This window comes from Ambystoma mexicanum, chromosome 11 (genome assembly GCF_040938575.1).
Source record: "Ambystoma mexicanum isolate Mex_15411 chromosome 11, UKY_AmexF1_1, whole genome shotgun sequence".
Taxonomy (NCBI): domain Eukaryota; kingdom Metazoa; phylum Chordata; class Amphibia; order Caudata; family Ambystomatidae; genus Ambystoma; species Ambystoma mexicanum.
In genome coordinates this window covers 556,139,439-556,158,421 of record NC_090934.1, presented here as the reverse complement: position 1 = coordinate 556,158,421, position 18,983 = coordinate 556,139,439, and the positions used below count along the sequence as shown (strand labels likewise).

The 18,983-nt window shown below is 44.4% G+C and overlaps 1 protein-coding gene across 1 annotated transcript in view; it reads right to left on the bottom strand.

Annotated features, from left to right (window-relative positions):
* Positions 1 to 18,983, bottom strand: part of ABTB2 (ankyrin repeat and BTB domain containing 2) — a 608,178-nt gene that overhangs the window by 201,519 nt on the left and 387,676 nt on the right. Inside the window, exon 3 of the mRNA XM_069623381.1 lies at positions 4,355 to 4,565. Within this exon, the coding sequence (XP_069479482.1) occupies positions 4,355 to 4,565 (211 nt within the window). The remainder of the gene's footprint in view (positions 1 to 4,354; positions 4,566 to 18,983) is intronic.

The window sequence follows — 18,983 nt, the reverse complement described above, 5'->3', positions numbered from 1 at the left end:
GTGAACTCTGTCCTCAAATGATCGGGAAGAGGAACGCGATCCACTCCCTTAAAGTGAACTCCGTCCTCAAGCGATCGGGAAGAGGAAAGCGATCCACTCCCTTAAAGTGAACTCTGTCCTCAAATGATCGGGAAGAGGAAAGCGATCCACTCCCTTAAAGTGGACTCTGTCCTCAAATGATCGGGAAGAGGAAAGCGATCCACTCCCTTAAAGTGAACACTGTCCTCAAATGATGGGGAAGAGGAAAGCGATCCACTCCCTTAAAGTGAACTCCGTCCTCAAATGATCGGGAAGAGGAAAGCGATGCACTCCCTTAAAGTGAACTCCGTCCTCAAACGATCGGGAAGAGGAAAGCGATCCACTCCCTTAAAGTGAACTCTGTCATCATCAATAGTGTCGCCTAAAACTCAGCCCCGACACAAAGGCAACCTTAACTCTATGGCTCCTCCCACACAGCTCTCCTGCGCTTGTTTAATACAGCAACATTCAGGTAAAGGCAATGAAGATCCAGCCGCCAACTTCAGGCTGCCAAAGGTAAGAGGTCCTTAATGCAGGATATACTGCAATCTTTCATTCCAGACAGAGTCAATTCTCTCCAAAGAGGTTCACATCCAATTGAATGGATGCCTTAATGATGCGGGAACACTTGTGATAACATCAAAGAAGTGCACCCACATCATACAGTACCCCTACTGCGAGATTAATCCTAGTGCCCACTCTGGGCAAGACTGCGTGCTTCAAATACATGGAGCCCCTTCAAAAACGAGTCCACGTAGGTGCTTCCTGCTATCAAGTGCACACATACACGCAGCATATTTAGTAGCTCAGCTTTCGGACTGGAGACACTCAACATTCGAATTCTGATATCAAGCTTTCTCCTGCCAAGTTCCACGAGATGGTCACCAGTCCCAACCAGACCACCATTCCACATACTGCAAGTGCCTTCCAATCTTTAAGAAGCCCCTAAAATCGATTCATGTTGTTTTTCAGCAAATCCCTTTGCCACCAGTCATTAGGGTGGAAAGTCATCTTTGGTCATTGCTTGCCTATTGCAGTTTATAGTTGGAAGATGACGAATTGGTGAGTGGTGAAAGGAGAGGCTTGAGGGGTTCGTTCCACTTCCAGCTCTGTCGACTGTGCAGAGTGCATTATGGGAGACTTCGGGCTGCACGTAGAGGTTGCTGTCTAATCAGCCATCGGAGCTATTTGCATCAGGCAGGGATTGACCTGAATGCTGAAAATGGCGGCTGTTTAATGGAGGTTAGTGTGCGAACCTGGGGCAAGGCGAACATCTGACCCGTTCTTGATGTACTGAGTACACACCCGTCCGAGAACATCTAGGCCGTCCATGGCCTCGTCTAGACCTTCAGACCTGCCTGGGGCGCCTGACACTGGGGCATTAGTCTGCGAGGGAGCAGCGTGACATTGTAGGATGATAACGAGGGCCAGCAGAAGCTGAAGGTAAATGTTAAATATGATAGAGACACAGGGGGGCCTCTGTGGGACCCCACACATCTGCGGCCGGAAGGCGAACGTTCCTGACATACCCTTTGGCTCAGGAAGTATTTGATATTTGGTTATTTTTCTTTGTCAGTGTAAACCAATACATACAAAGCAGCGCCTGTGTTCTATGACTTTAAACCCTTGGCAATTCATTGTTATGACAGAGGAAGGCAGGTGGCCCTTCTGCAGCACTGCTGTGCAATCGTACACACAGCAGAATAAGTCAGATGGCACAGACAAATACTGCCCTATATATACAAACAGCATGGTGCAAAATAAATGGGTCTTTGAATTCTTGTACTATTTGCACAATGCACTTGTTCTTGGCTTTGTGTGCGACCCTTGCAGTAGGAATTACAACCAGAAGTGCCTAATCAAGAAACACTGACTCTCCGTGTTGTGCCATTTGCATAAAACATCGTAGACATGTGCTACATTCATAGATATTCACTGTGTTTTCCAAAGTGCCAAGAAGTCATGGAAATGGCAAAGGTTGCATTAAAGCAAGGCACAGCAACAGCAAAATACTAGACCACACTGCTTACACCCAACTCCAAGCTGACTTGGAAAACCACAGCCTTCTGGGCTCTCGTCAATCCGGATTTAGACCCAGACACAGCACGGAGGCCGCAATCCTTAACCTTAAAATCCAGCTCGACGTTATTCGCGATGCTGGAGCGCTCGTGATCCTACTCCTTCTTGACCTCTTAGTGGACTTTGATCTTGTCGACCACGACAACCTGTGTCAGCACCTCCCCACCAACTGTATCTTCTCCAGTCAAGTCACCTGCTGGATCAAATCCTTTCCGAGCGAGCACTCCTGTAGCGTCTTCGCCGGCTCTGAAGGTGCTGACCCCATCCGCGTACCTTACGGGGTTCCACAAGGTTCATGTATCTCACCCACTTCGTACAACATGTACACCAAACCCCTTTCTGACCACCAAGATAGTCTGGGGATCCCTTAAACAAACTTTGCAGATAATACTCAAGTCTTGCTTAATCTCACTGGCAACCATGCTATTGACTACTCCAACATCAACTCTATCTACAGCATCATTCAGGCGTGGATGGATGAACACTATCTCTGCCTGAATGATGACAAAATGGATCTCCTCATTGTTGGATACGCACACTGACTCCAACACCTGGTTCCAGCATTTGCATCCTTCACCATTGATGGTAACCCTAACGCTGTCTCAAGCCATGTGAAAACATTGGGCGTCTACCTGGATGCAGAGCTAACTATGCATAAGCACGCTAAGGCCATTGCCTCTTCGGCAGCTTATACCGCTAAGCTCATCAACCTCAGTAGAACATTTCTAACCACCAACAATTGCCTCACCATTGCCATCATAGGTAGCAAGTTAGACTACTGTAATGCCATACTCGCAGGCACTTCATCCAAAAATCGTTCCAAACTACAGTAGATCCAAAACAATGCACTCAGGGCAGTCTCAGGTCTAAAGTGTTCAGACCACATCTCCCAAGCTAGACGGGAGGCCAATTGGTTGCCAATAAAAGCTTGCATTGAGTACAAGATTCTCTCAATCGCCCACAGATGGGTCTACAATGTAGCTCCCGCCTTTCTCCTCCAGCGCATCTCCAAAAGATAAAACCCCTGCTGCCTGCGCTCTTCCACCGCAGTCCATCTCCAGATTCTCGAGGAAAAGAGCAGGGGTGCCAGCTTCACCGTCATTGCTTCCACCCTTTGGAACGCTCTCCCACATCCAAGAAGAAACCTTCTACCTCATCTTCAGAACAATACTACAAACGTGGCTATCCCACAAATACGACTAATATCACCACAGGGACCTATCGGATCTTGTCCTGCCTGGACATCAGTCTGTAGCAACCTTATTTTCTCTGCACTTTACCTTTCCTTCTTTTAAGTTGTACCCGTGCCGTAATACGTACGGGTTTGGGCGCTGCCAAAAATGCAATAAATAAATAAATCACATAACAACACTCCGTATGCTCCTAGATCATGAAAGACCAAACTATTTCAAACGTCAAGCCAAAACAAACCTTGGGTAATAATAGAACAAAGTTTCACACTCAATAAACTGGGGGTTATCCGGGAGCACCTGTAATTTATTTATTCAGACCATCCAGATGATAGTGATTTTGCAGTCAAAAACAAAAAAAGCAAGTTTCTAATCTTCAAAAGTGCTGCAAAACTTCCAATATGCTGCTAAAGGGCACACATTTTACAATTCAGCTCTGTGCCACCCACTTTAATTAGTCTGAAGGACGAATGATTTTCAATTTCTGATATCTGATACTCACATGACCGAATTCCCAAGGGTCTGCAACCTTTGGCTCTCAAGATAATTTGGACTATAAATCCCAGCAGTTCTAACCAGCAAAGTCTATGGTGCGGGATCATGGGAGTTATAGTCCGCAACATCTGGAGAGCCAAAAGTTGCAGACCCCTGCCCCAAGATGTACAGATCATTAAATTGAGCAACTCCCAATGGAAGAGCTTATTTTCGTTACGGAGAACATAGCAAGGACATCAGCAATGGAACATTGTTAGTTTATTTGCTACAAATGCCTATTTTAATAAAGAATAATGCTGCAGGGTGCAGACTTTGTGCCACAAAATGTCCTTCTTTTGCACAATATTTTGAAATCAATGTCACCACATCTTGAGGATTTGTTCGATCACACCCGTGATGAGCCTCCATTTCCCTACTTTTCTGGATTCCACATCACAATGGGCAAATCACTGCCATCATTTTGCATCTAAAACTATGCCACATCCTATCCAGTGCTGAACTGCTCTGCATTTTGGCCAGCATCTCCCCTTCATGCTAGCGCCATTTTAAAGTGCAATGAGTGCAGCCCCTACCGTTCGTTGTTGAGAGCCATGCGTGGTGGATCCAGGTTGGGATTCTCCATAGACTCCATCTGGGGACATCGCAGGAAGTAGTAAAGCGTGTGCAGGGCGTCGGGTGACCACGTGATTGGCTGCTGCTGGCGGGTCTGTCGGATGGGGCTCATGCCAGGACGCACCGTGTTTAAACACTGCATGTGATGCATGGCTCGTGAAACCAAGTCACCTGTAAACAACGAAGGAATGAAGGCGTTCTCATTACCAATTTCACACACCTTTAATTGCATTAAGGACAAAGAGACGATAATATAAAATTGTAAGATTTGGCACACTGAGGACTGACACAGTGGTCATTCCCTAAACATGTGGGTGCAAACCCCAACACCTTGGCACCTGATGTTGAGTTCCGTGCCCTAAAATCTTCTGCCCTATAGGGAGTACCATCCGCTTTTTTCTAAGGATCCGAATTTAGGCATCTCTCATTTCATTCTACAAGCCCCATTCCCCACAATTCTCAAGTCTGTCTGTACCCATAGAACCATTAATGATGGGCTAGCTACAATTGCACAACACACTGAAAAATATCCAGGGGTCGACCGGGAATGGCATATGCTTGATCACCTCATGTAATGCACAGGCGTGTCACAAAGTGATGGAATTCGACCTAGCAGGAATCACACTGGTTACGAATTTAGACAAAAGCATTTCCATTCACCACTTTTCGGTTTTCTCATCAAACCTATCCAAGACACCATCAGTCAGTGAGAGGGTAAGTATAAGGGCTCAAGTCGAGGGTACACGCGGGTGGACAGAGTCCACCTGTTTTACAGGGTGGACTCAAAAAACTTGATTTCCATCATACCCTGCATGCCAGACCATCCCAAAGGTACTCTAAATGCCCTGGGAGATTGTGTCAATATGTTTCATACACAATTTGTTTTACTAAACGAATGAGTATGTATGCTTGCAATATAGTGTCTTTTATACTCCTAAATAGAAAAACAGTAAGAATGATCTCACTCTTCTGTTTAACATTTATGGTTATAGAGCTTTTCTGGTTCAGTGAAAACTTTCCATGTGTTTACTTCACCAGCATCAAATACAATTGAAAAGGTTTAAACATGCTGTGTGTTACTTGTTTATTTGCAAGTAAGATGTGTCAAACTCAATACTTCTGAGTTCTTATACATGGAAATGCATCTCTCTGTGGGTTGATTAAAACCTGTTAAAGTCCACAGGCATGAATGCACATGGGATCCAGGAGCATATAGCTTACCTTGGATTGTTAAGATGTTTGATCACAGGAGCATGTATACAAGATGTGAAAGAAGTAATGCTGCTTGCTTTTCACCCCATTTAGAATGCTTCTGGACCCCGGAGAGAGTTAGAAGGGAAGGAGAGTTATTTTGTGGAGACTAGGAGAAAAGGCCAGTTGTGCCAGTCGTAAAGCGCATTGAAACACCATCTGTTGTATAGGCGCCTTTCACATAAACAATAAAATACGGATAAGGAGTGTATCGGCCACTTTTACTCCCTAAAAATAGGCAAATACTCCCCCCAAAAAATAGGGAGTAAAAATACTCACAGTAAAAAAATGGGAAATGGGCACATAGGAGATTGTGCCTCTTCTTTCATGCAACCAGTTCAATGGATGTGTTTGGACCAGTAGTTCACGTAGTACCACAGGAAGAAACGACTATAATTATGGAACAGGTCAAATGTATCTTTTAATATGCATGAATAACTGGGTGCAAAGAAGTATTTCTCACAAAAACATTTCTGTTTTACAGTTGAACATGTTTACTTGTTTATAAAATGCTTGCAATGGGAAGGGGACTCATGTTTTTACTCTCTAAAAAATCATTTTACTCCCCACTTTCAAGAATAGGAAGTAAAAAACTCTCACTTCAAAATCTTATTTGGAGCACGGAGTAGTGCCTTGCAAAGTTTCACTTCGTTTCTGCAATCAAGACTAGTCACTTCAAAACCTTGCACCCCCATCCACACGCCTGCACCCTTCTACACAGTTAAGTTGAACAGCACTATGGGATGGAATTAAACCGCAGCAATGGTCGCTTTTCTTTTCAATACTTCCTATGACATTTATGGAAATGCTGAAAAGAGCACCGTGATAACTGCCTGTTTTCATAGAGGTACCTTAAGTCATATGTTTTAATTATTTGGTGGTGGCAAAAACTGAAGGAGTATATTAAGTCATAATGATGTCATTGCATTTTAGTGCCAATGGCCGAACTAACTGGGTGTCCTGGCATTAAGATCTGGGCCTCACTTTCCCCTGATGCTCAGACTAGCGCCACTTGCAGTGTCGGCTTCTTCGAGGTGAAACAGTAGGAGACAGTAACACCTTGTAGTCCTGATATCTTTCATGCTCTGGTCATCTCTGCCACTATTAATGGCATCCTTGACTATTGTAACGCCAACCTGCCTATCGTTTGAAGCATTGCCCAATGACATAGACCGTTTGGCCGAAAGTGTACCTTTTGGTCAACCAGCATCTTTGACTTGTCGATAGCTGCATTGGCTTCCTGTTACAGCCCGCATTCAATTTAAATCCCTATGCAAGATTCATCTGGCATATCATCGGAAAGGTTGCTTGCCTCTGCAAAAGAATATCCTTCCCTATCCCTTTAGCCTGGCTCTCTGTCCCTCTTTATCGTTTAGGACCCCTCTGCGAACGTGCTTTTTCAGCCGCTGGACCGAAGCTTTGGTATTTGCTCCCGCTCTCCCTTCGGGCGACTCAAAATTGTAACCTTTTTAAAGCTTGTTTGAAAACGTCTCTGTTTGAATAAACTTGTAAGCTCTTCTGCCGGTGTTTCTCCTAGAGCCATGATGCCTTTTGGTGAAGGTTTCCGCTATACACAGTTCCAGATAGATAGAACCTATTTTAAGAAACCAATTCATCCTGTGGGTTTTAAGTCAGTGTGAGCATATGCGTTTAAACTTTCCACTGCCTGTCCAAGTGAGAAGAGAGGTAACTTTGTGTCAGTGCTAAATGGAAATCTGAACTGCTAGAGAAAGCTTGTTTTCCCCTCATAGGGTGCTTTACTCAAAGGAAGCAAATGCTTGCAGGCAGAAAGGGCTTATCAAGTGCATATAACACACCCCACCCCATCTTGGCAGAGGTTGGTGCCACTGATTTCATAGGTAAGTGTCCTCCTATACAGATAGCAGGGAGGCATATATTATATGGGAAATGTCTATATAGTTTGAATAAGGAGTATACCATATTTGTTTGGATTTTATGATCTGGAAAGTCTCTTGCTGTACTATTTCCCACTAAGTGGGGTGTATACTGGCTTGCCTCTGAGTCTTGCAATTTCCCACTAAAGACATGGCAGTCGTGGTTATTTGTTTCATGGTTGCCTGTGGCACATCCATGTGGTCTGGTGGAATGTATCGAACCTGCCATGTAATGTTTCTTCTATTGCTGGAACAGCAGTATTTTGACGTGGAGGCATGCACATTCATGCGCATTCATTCAGGGCAGGACAAAGACTGATGTGTTGTGGAAATTTCTCTTCTGTGAAAGGATGGTGAGCTAAAGACTCTGGTTGAGTCTCTAACCCGGTATATAGGCTGGTAGTAGAGAAACTCCCAGAACCCCCTTGTTTTTGCATATTAAGTACCTTGGGGTTTTCACCCTAAGTTTCTAAGGTAATCCAGATGTGGAACCCTTGCTCACTGATTTTAGAGAGGCACAGCTCCACCTCACTGACGAGGCTCAACGAGGCCAAAACACGTGTCTGGGGTTTCTGTTGGTAATCTTGTTCAGAAGAGAATTGCCAGGCATTTCGGTGCTGGACTGCCCTTGGGCAGGACAAAGACTCATGTGTAGTGGAAATGTCTCTTCTGTGAAAGGATGGTGAGCTAAAGACTCTGGTTGAGACTATAACCTGGGATATAGACCGGTAGTAGAGAAACTCCCAGAACCCCCTTGTTTTTGCGTGCGCATTCATCTAGATATTTGATACATCTTTGGAGAGGCAATGCTGGCAGACTACTCCCGAAGAATGCAGATTTAGTGCCACTTAATGGCCAACACTGTCTTGCCTGCGGGAGCACGTGTGACTCTGAAGCCATCTGTGTAATACCTTAGAATTGCCATTTCTTGGAACCCCCTTGTGGGATACATAAAGATCGCCTTCAATATCAGGGGGTCTCATAAGTCTTCTCTGTGCAGGGGCCTACTATCCTTATGGGCACTCCCCTTCCCATATTTTTTGGGGTTCTGGTGTCTCTTTGTCGTGCCTTAAGAGACCACTGTCACCCCGACTGCTCTCCAATGCATGATGCACCCACACCAGACACTGTCCTTATGGCAAAGACATTCCTCGTGCCTGGATGCTCTGCAGTAGGTGAAGATTAGATTCACAGTGTGCCTAGAAGCCAATGTATGCATCCCACCCATCCACCTTACAGAGGGGCATAGTGCCTGCTAATGGGATTGAGAACTGTTACCTTTCTGAGGGCATACTTCCAGCCTTGAGGCTGGCATGTGCACTATATCTCCCACGTGGACACTGGATTGGACCATTGGTCGAGCTGTTGCTCCATCCCCACATAGCTCTGTCAGGGCTTTCTTAAAGCATGAGCAAATACCTGGCTTCCCATTGGCTGTCGCTGTGAAACTCCTAGATTCTGGACTGTGAGTACCCAGCATTGGATAGAGACCATTCCAACCCACTGTGGAAGAACCAACAAATGAACCAGAGCTGTGTTAAAGCATCTTAGTCTTCATCTTCATTAGAGACTTCCAAGAGATGTATATACGTCTTCAGTGTTCAGAAGAAGCTATCCACAACCAATGTTCCTTGAGTGTAGGGCAGGCGTTATACATTTGTGTATTTTTTATTTTAAACCAATGTTTGATATTGTTTTACGACCTTCATGAGGTTTACTATCTGTATGTCTTTTGATTATCCATTGGCGTGAGTTGGATCTACACCCTTTCGCGCCAAAATTGATATAAAATCTGACAAGATGGGACACAATCACAATCGGCCATGGGAATGTGTGTAAGGCAAATCATGTTCAGATGTTTGTGTATCTCCTCTTAAGTGTCTGGCCCTCCTGGTTCTGACTCTACACAGCATCTGATGTACTTCTTTGCAGCACAGTACATGTCATTTCCCATATAATGATGCCTCTTTATGGATCTATTCATCCGGCCACCCACATAAGAGTGTCCATCCAGCCGCCATGCATCCCACTCAGGCATCCTTCCACCTAGCTATCTACTCTTCCAAGGGTATCAGCCATGTTTACCCATCCATTCATCTCTCCATTCATCAGGTCTTTCATTTTTCATTTACATTTTCATTCCTCCAAGGATGCACCTCCCCACGCATCCGAACTTCCCCACAGCCCACTCATCCCTCCACTCACCCCCACTTCCTGTATCAGTCTTTTCCCCACCCACATCATATCTAATCTCCCTTAACTACAGGAAATGCTCTGCCCTTTGCCCGGATCTCAACCTGCCCAGCCTACGGTGAACTACTGCTATCCCTAGGCTAGGCTTACTCCCACGCCAAAAGCGGTGAGATTGCTCAGTGGGTAAATGCACCTGCTGCAGAGATTGTTGTGTACCTTGCATGTCAGAGATATTAATTCTTAAACACTGGCAAAGCTTTTCATATTTCTGAGGTCGACCAAACGAGAACTATTGAGTTGGTCAACAGGAAGTCTTATTTGCAGAGATCCGGAATCGCCACAGAGTAACCAGAAGGAGTCTTATTATTGCCTGTATTGCTGCCTGTTGGACTCTGGTTATATCAGCCCAGGGCTTTTCTAGGGTGGAACCTCTAGGAATGATTCACGCCATTAAAGACAGGAAACGAAGCCATTTTAAGAATAACATGGGTGTTCGTAGTCTGATTTTATTGACCACAGTCATGTGTACCTTCCTCGAAGAGTGGAAAAACCTTTGCACGTCACCTCCAACGCTTCCGAACCTTCCCCCCCAAAGCCGCATATTTTGTTCCTGGAGCAATAACCCCCGTCTCACTAACTCCCACCCCAGTGTGGTTCGGGGGGGAGGAGGGGAGTGGAATTTGAGGTTAAATGTGTTTCGTCTGTGTGCCACCCCCCTGCTCTCCTTCCGGAACAGGCCTTCCCGGCTCTATGGGCGCCTGTTACTGAACATTCCCAGAACACTTGTTGAGGAGAGCGACAGAGAATGACTTGTGGTTCTGGTCACGTGCCACAAACGCCCACTTGCGCTCCAGAATAAACGGCGGTGTGCTGGGGGAATGCGAATTCTAATTGGAGCAGGTGGTTATTAAATACAGTGGGGGCGCCCCCTGCGTAGCCAAAGCCGGCTCTGGGATTCAGGTGTTAGCATGGCGTCCAGGCTTGGTTATTTTTTCTGTTTACACTATGTTGCTTCTAGGGGGACCCCGACCTATAACTCGGGCCTACAACTACTAGAAGGCAAAAAAGAGAAACGACTATGGTTGTACGAGCTACTGACATCTGACAGGGATCAGCTTGAAACACCTAGCTTTCTCTGTCACTAACAACCAGCCTCCTCACCCCCCACACAAGAGGCCACCAAAATGGCGGAGGTGCGCTATACAAGAGACCACTTCACATTACATCGTAACTCACTTTGAACAGCTCCATCCTTGAGGTGCGAGTCACTGCTCTTATTGGAACTCACAAAACGGCAGTCTTAACATAAGGACACAGCTATATGTACAATAAGTGTGTGCCACTGACACAGCAAAGGGAACACTCTTAAATCGGGTCTTCTGTTGTTTTATGTTACAATGGTCCTGGTTTACAAGAGCAGTGCTTTCTGGGAAAACTTCAACTCAAGGACATTGTCAAATTATGAACATACCTCCACTCTATGCACCTAACACAACCATACCCAACTCCAGCCCTCAACTCAACAACCCCCTTCGTCCCCATCCTCATCCTCACCCTCCAGAATATTTGTGATTTCAGCAACTTAATTCTAACACACACACCACTCACAATGTCTCCAACCTAGTACCAGAAGACTGCATCCCAAGCACCCACTGGCAATAGACCAACGCGCTGGAAAACTGAGCCATCAGGAAAACTGGAAAAACCCTCATAAATAAACCACTTCGACCAAAATGCAACCAGTGCTGCTTGGCTCCACTCCCAAGTCTACAACAACACCTGAAGCAAGAAAAGAGATTTCTCCGTAGCCCAAAAAAACACTTGTGCAACAAATCATAACTCAAATACAACAACATCTCTTCCAACACCTGCCACTCTAAGGCATGAAACCAGAAAATAGTATTAGTGACTCTTTGGGTGATTTGATTATTTACTCTCATTTGTGCCTGCCCCACAGGTTTTCGCCAACTGTATTTCGCTGAGCATGGAAATAATTTACGCTGTCACACCATCCCGGGGGTGGCACTTAAACAGCTGTGTGGTACACATCCTCGTCCACAAAAACAAGGAAACGGGTGCTGCTTTTTTGATGCGTAAAACACAGAGGTCTGCCTCCTTGAAATACTAACTAAAGGTATTGTTTTTTGCATGCTGCAGGTTAGCACTAATGAGGGCTTTGAAGTAAGTAAACCCATCCATGGTAAAAGCCATAGCTGGGCTTAACCGGCCCCAGATCATTCCCGAAGTCTGTTTAATAAAAAAAAAAAGCGGAATATGGGAGTTTGAGACCCTTCAGGTTCGCGCCTGGTACTGTGATGGGAGAAACAGTGTGTTCTGTTCTCTCTAATAATGCGCAAGAAGGCTTGCTTTTAGGATGTAACAGGTGTTTATTAGTGTTGCCGACACGTGTTTCGACCCACAGGAGTCATTTTAAAGGTGGTAAGTGAGTCTTTAGGTGTGGCGGGGCGGTGTCCCAAACGTTAGTCACGTGGTTAATCCACAGTCCTGTTATGTTGTACAGCCTGATCGGGCTCTCTGATAAATGCCGGGCGGCCGCACTGCGTTCATCAGAGAGGCCGATCAGGCTCCATAACATTACAGGACAGTAAATGGCTGCACTACATAAGCCTAAAACAGTGCAATGCTTGCACACTTGCACATTTCATTCAGAAGGTGCTTGTGTAAAACAATTCTGAGATGTGAAGGCAAGTAGGGCAATACACAGACATGCCTGGTTGCCTTGTTCAGGTAAGACATTTTCAAGCATCAGGGTGTAGTAATTGTTTGCGGAATCCTTGATTTTGCAAAGAGGAGGTGTTTAAAATGAATGTTGAAAACAAGGAAAAGGGGTGCTTGAAAAAATGGAGACGAACATGGGTGCAGCTTTAAATTGAGAGTGCCACTACCAGGCACACCCAGCTTCCCACCTGCAGTCCCTTGCCCATCAGTCTCCCTGAATCTGACTCTTACTACCATTAACCAGAAGTTGTTGAATTGTGTAAGTGCTCACGGACACGAAAGTCCCATTTCCCCCCCCCCCCGACCTCAAGGGCTTGTGCTTATCAATCGATTTTGAATATGTGGGGAGTCATCGGCTAGGCTAGAAGGCTAGAACAGGACTTTCATTGCTACACTGCTAGAAGAATATTCTGTTCCTTCTGTTGCAATATCACATGCATGAAGGCTAGTGTTCGCACTGGCACAATGGAGGTCCACGCAGCCCCATGCTGCCCATGCCCAGCGGCTGGGCCCAGTGGCAGTGGGAAGGCAGTAGGGCTTGCAGGGGAGCCCCCCCATTGTGTGTTACGCCACTGAGTCTTCGATGACCTTCGATCATGATTTGGACCCGCCGAGGACGCGCATTGAGTGAGCCCTAACTTGTATGTGAGAACATCTCCAACTGGATTTCAGGGAGTCAGCGCAATGGATCCCAGAGCACTGTTGGGCACATTCAGGACAGATAATTAACATTCTTTATGAAGATCTCACAATGAGTTAGCGTGTGACCCTATACCTTTGGGCATCACCCTGCCCAGATATGAAATGTTTTAACCAGGTTGCCATCTTTGGAACCACATATCAACTAAGTCGTAAAAACAATACATAGCATAAGATCACTAAAAATCAGCCTCTGCACCTCGACATTTTGGACAGGGTCGGAATGGTGTTACTGCTTGCCCTCTTCGTCTTGAACTACTGAAACATCTTCTAGCTTCGTTTGACCAAGTAATGGTTGAATAACTTACGACCAATCCAAAAACTTTACAGGCAACATGCAATAGGTCTACACAGCAGTCGACGCCCTTCGCGGGGTAACAGTATACCGTCTCACCTAGTTCAAAGCCCAGAGTGTGTCAACAGAGCTATTCATTCATGAAGGTACAATATAGGTTTCTACATTCTAATATCCTGTATCAAAGACTGAAATAGGTGAGACAAAATGACTAGTGCTCTGTATGAGTACAGAAAAGAGTAGGATTTTCCAAACTTCTACCCAGCGGCACTAGTACTACTAACCCAGGGGTAATCTTAGCTATAAAGGGGAAACTGGAACAACATGAATGGTAAACCTTCTTTGTCTTTTGAAGGTAGCATGGTCTGAGGGGCGGCTGCGCTCTTCAGGAGGGGTGTGAACTAGCAAAGAAGAATCTAAACAACAATAGTACTGGGGTACCAAACAAATAAAACACCCAATCAAGGTTCTATAAATAATACATGACTTTAATCAAACTAAAAGAACAGACAACTGAATAAAAACACTAACCACCCACCGTGTAATGAAATACACAGAATTTGCAGACTTTAAGTTGAATGAGGCACTCTGGGTTTGAAGACCGGTGTATACAGGCAATTGCATGTGCAGCTATGCTCATGTGTAATTATATGTATTTTAATAAATTATGGCGTCGGGTCGTAATTAAAAACAGGCCAGGGGTACTGTGGTATACCATTTATTCTTGCTGTATGGGGTTGATAGTGTTGAGCCAGGATTTGGGCATTTTACGCATGGTGGAGTGGGTGTACTGGTTCAACTGGGTCCAACAGCATGATGTGGTTTTAGTAGCAGCAACAGCCCTGAGCTCGAAAAAGTGGGAAATAGCTAGGGAATGTCGAGTCGGTGAAGCTCAAAGACTCAATGGGTCTCGGATGGAGAAAAGTGCCAAAAAGCCGCTCTTTTGATTCTTGGGTGGCTGCCATACCATGGCCAAGGTCTTGAAGGCAAGGTAAAACCTTCTTCTACCTTTGCCAGCAAGGAAGGTTGTCAGAGAACACTTGCAGGTGGGCAACATCCCGTAGGCAATGTCCTGGGTACCAGTGTTCCAGCTGTAGTCAGGCTCTCCAAGCATTAGATCTTTGAATGTGCTTTTAGACCCTGCACTGGGTCTAGGAGGAAAGGTGAGTCTGTATTCTCTTTTTAGCCAGGACGGTTGCAAGCGAACACTTGGAGGTGTACCACTTCCAGTAGGCAGAGTCCTGGGTACCAGAGACTTAGCCGACAGGGAGGCTTTCCAAACATTAGGTCACTCCAAAGGCTGCTGTAACAAGAGTCTGTCTTCTGATGCCAGACCCAGCATGCTTTGTCTGCAGGAAGTGGGGAGGACACATGAAGCATGTTGGCTGCAGAAATTCCAAGATGGTTGAACCCATCTCTGGCTTTTAACTTCTCTCTTCTGGCTACCCTTCCAGCTCTCTCTACTTCTCTGCCACACACCAAAAATATTCCAGTCATTATCCCATTGATGTGACCTTGCTATTGTGCTGTCAGGGTTTCCCTTGAAGCACTTGGGGCTATAGCCTGTCCGCTTGGGAAGGTTTAAAGCCTTCCCATGAAAGAACATGGGGAGCTTCTAGGGCTGGACTCAACCACTATACTTACTCTCTACTCTACACCATCACACAATTAGAGTGCAGCTACACCACTCGATCAATTCGGCCTAGCTACATTCCGAATGCAGCCGACGCGAGTGATCAGCACACAACCAGGATAAAATCATAAGATCAATCCCAGGAATTAAAAATACGAAATACAGATATGAACAGATTTAACTGCAAATAGGTTGCGATTCAGATTATTAGCCCAGATTTCAGAAAGGCTCAGCCGAGCCGAAACACGTGTTATCACTTAAAGGGCACCTTGATGAAATAAAACAGCAGAAATTGTAATTTTGGGCAGAGTCCTGGAATTCTTTTCCTTTTTTCACTAATGTTTTAACGGTTTTGGCTTACCGTTACTCCAGTCAACTGCAACAATACGTCACAACTTGAAGTACTTTCCATTTATTATAAAGTCTTTGTCCACGTTTTGGAACATTGTAGCTATCTAGCTCAATTGATGCTTTAAGAGTTACTGAGTAGACCAGCTGTACCATAAGCCACTTTTCTTTTCCGTTCCTATAAAAGAAACCTGCTTGCTTACATTCCAAAGGATTCCTATTGTTATTCCAAAAATCGGAATTGTAAAATGTAGACTAGCTTTGGTTCTGTAACTGCAACTAAAAATCCTTGGGAGGGACCATCCTGGAGTAAATGGTGTTCACTCCGATTTGTAGACTATAACATTTGTAGCAGGATTGCCAACCAAAAATGTGTTTATGTTTTAGTAAACAAATCAGCTGGGGCACTTTTTAAAAGTGAAGCCTCAATGCCGCTAACAAGCTGTTGGCATGACCATCAATGATATCATAAAATAATTATACATGGAGTGTCTTATATATGGATGTTGGTAAGTTAAATGATACATTCAATTACTGACAGAGCCATCTCTGTACAAACTTTCCAACACCAGCGCTGTCTGAAAGTGAAACTGATTAGCAGATCTGATGGAAAAATTCATTCAAATGAGTTCCCAACATTTTCAATGGTCTGGGATATTTGGTATTTTTGGTATTTATTTGTTATTTATATAGCACTTTATGCCAAGGCACTGAATAGAATCCAATTTACAGTGCAATCACGAGATAATGTATAAAACATTATACAACAGGTAATCACGAACTTTAGAATGCACAATTTACAATTGAAGTAGAAAGGCTTTCAGAGCAACACGCAAAGTAGGATAGGAATCAATAGAGCGTAGAGAAAGAGGAAGAGCATTCCAATAGAGAGGGGCAAGCAAGGAGAAAGTGCGAAAACGTGAAGATGCACAAGGAGGACAAGGTACCGCTAATAAGATATTGGACTGAGAGCGAAGAGCACGGGAGGGGACATAAAAGGAAACAAGAGATGCAAGATAAATAGGAGCAAGACCATGAAGGGACTTGAATACAATGCAAATAACACTTAATTTCAGTTGAGAGTGATGAAGTAGGCAATGAAGAGAGGGTAAAGAGCTAGAGGTAGAATCACACATAGGTACAGAATACAAAAGACGAATAGACGCATTGAAGATAGACTTTAAAGGAGCTAAACTTGAAGTAGGGGACCAAAAAGAAGTGTAGAACAGTAGAATAATCGTGAAATAATTAGCGAAGATATTAAAGGTTTAGTGGCGCTAAAAGGTAAGGAAGGCCCTAACTTTACACATATTGAAGAGGTGGAATCGACAGGAGCGCGATGTAATAGAAATGTGATAGGCAAAAGAAAGGCCAGTGTCAAGATGAAGGCCAAGATTATGGGCAGTAAGAGAAATAGGAAGACGAGAGGGTGGAAACAAAATATAGAAAGGAGGAACAGGAGAGGGGATTGTACAAACTGGGAAGAAAAGAACTTCAGTTTTTGAGGCATTCAGAACGAGGAAATCGTCTGACATCCAGATTTTAATAGCGGAGAGACAGGCTGAAACATTCAAGTGGATAGTATAAATAAAGGAAGAAAAAGATAGAAAGAGTGGGTTTCATGAGCATGGAAGTGATGAGGCAAACTGAAGAATGAAATAATATTAGCCAGTGTAGAGGTATAAAGAGAGAAGAGAAATGGACGAAGAACAGACCCCTGTGGGACACCATGTGAAAGGGTAAGAGGATTGGAGCAAGAACCGGCCCAAGAGGCCGAATAAGTATGATTAGATAAGTTAGATTGAAACCAAGATAATACAGAGCCAGAAAAGCCAAAAGGAGAAAGAAACTGGTGAAGTAGTGTCTGGTCTACCGTGTCAAAGGCAGTGAATAGATCCAAAAGTACGAGAATAGAAGAGTGTTTGGAGTAGCGAACAGAGAATCACAAACAGAAAAAATAGCAGTTTCAGTGGAGTGAAGAGGTACAAACCCAGACTGAAAACAAGGTAGAATAGGGTTGAGGGTGACAAAAGAGGCCACCTCGGAATAGACAAGACGTTCCAGTAGTTTAGAAAGATAAGGAAGAAGAGAAATAGGATGGAAATTAGAGAGTAAAGATGGATCCAGAGAAGGTTTTTTCAAAATAGGAAGGATGATGAGATAAATTGGCACACTGGTCAAGTGGCACAGCGAGTAGAGCGCTCGCTTTGACATCCGTGCAGAGCTTGCTAACGCAGGTTCGAATCACAGCAGGGCCAAACTCAGCCTTTCATCCTTCCGAGGTCAATAAATGAGCACCACACACTGTGGGTAATAATAAGCAGCGCTCAGATACCTGAGGGTTCGTAGCGCTATATAAATGCCAAATTATTATTATTATTATTATGATAGCATGTTTAAATAAAAGAGGAAAAGTAGAGGTAGCATGCGAGATATTAAAGAGACAAGTAAGATAGGAATTAAAAGAAGGGTAGATTTTTGGAAGAAGGATGGAAGGAATAGGATCTTTAGGAGAGGCAGTAGGACGAGCCCACATGAGAATGAGGTATCAGTGTTAGAAATAGGTGCAAAAAAAAAGAAATATTCATAGTAGAAGAAGGAGGAAGGAGCAGAGTAAGACAAAGGAGGGGAAGTGACAGAAATAGCTGCTTGAAGAGAGTCAACCTTTGGAAGTAAAGAATTAGCAAGGTCGGAAGCAGTAAGGGACTGAAGAAAGTTGTCAGGGGATGGAGGAGTCAAGATACGAGAAACAGATTGAAAAAGGCGTAGAGGATGGGATGATTGAGAGTGCAAAAAGTCTGAATAATTAGAGCATTTAGAATAAAGAAATGCATTATCATAGAGAGTATGATAGGAAGAAAATGATACACCATTAGCAGCAGAACGAGATTCATGCCAACGACGCTCAAGGTGATGAAACACCCTTCGTATAGAGGGAAGTTGAGAAGTGATCCATGGCTGGGAGTGCTTAGTAGAGGGAGAACATATAGAAATATAGAAAGAGCATATAAAGGTGTTAAAAGAGAAGTGGAAAGGCCTGAATCAGCTTCGTCCATGGAAAGGGCAAGAAAAGCAGAATGAGATGGGAGAGTAGAGATGCAAGAAGATACAGGGAGGAGTATTAAAAGCATGAAAATCACAACGAAGAAAAGAGGGAATGAGACAGAAGGAGAGGAACAGGTAACAGAAGCAGGGAAGAAGATTGAAAATAAAAGCAAGTGATGATCTGAAGAGTAAACAGGATAAACAGAGACAGCAGAAGTGGACAAGGAGGAAGTGAAACTAAGATCCAAACAAGACCCAGAAAGATGAGCTGGAGGAGTGAAGATAGGTGAGAGGCAGTAAGAATCAATAAAACCTTGGAATTGAATGGAAGCAGGAGTAGAAGAGAGATGAAGATTAAAATCGCCCAAGAGTATTAAAGAATTTGAGCCAAATAGAGCAACGCTAAGAAGGGTATCAATGCCATCACAGATGGTGGTAAGAGGATTTGGAGGACAGTAAATTAAAAGAAAAGTCACTGCACAGGGCTTAGA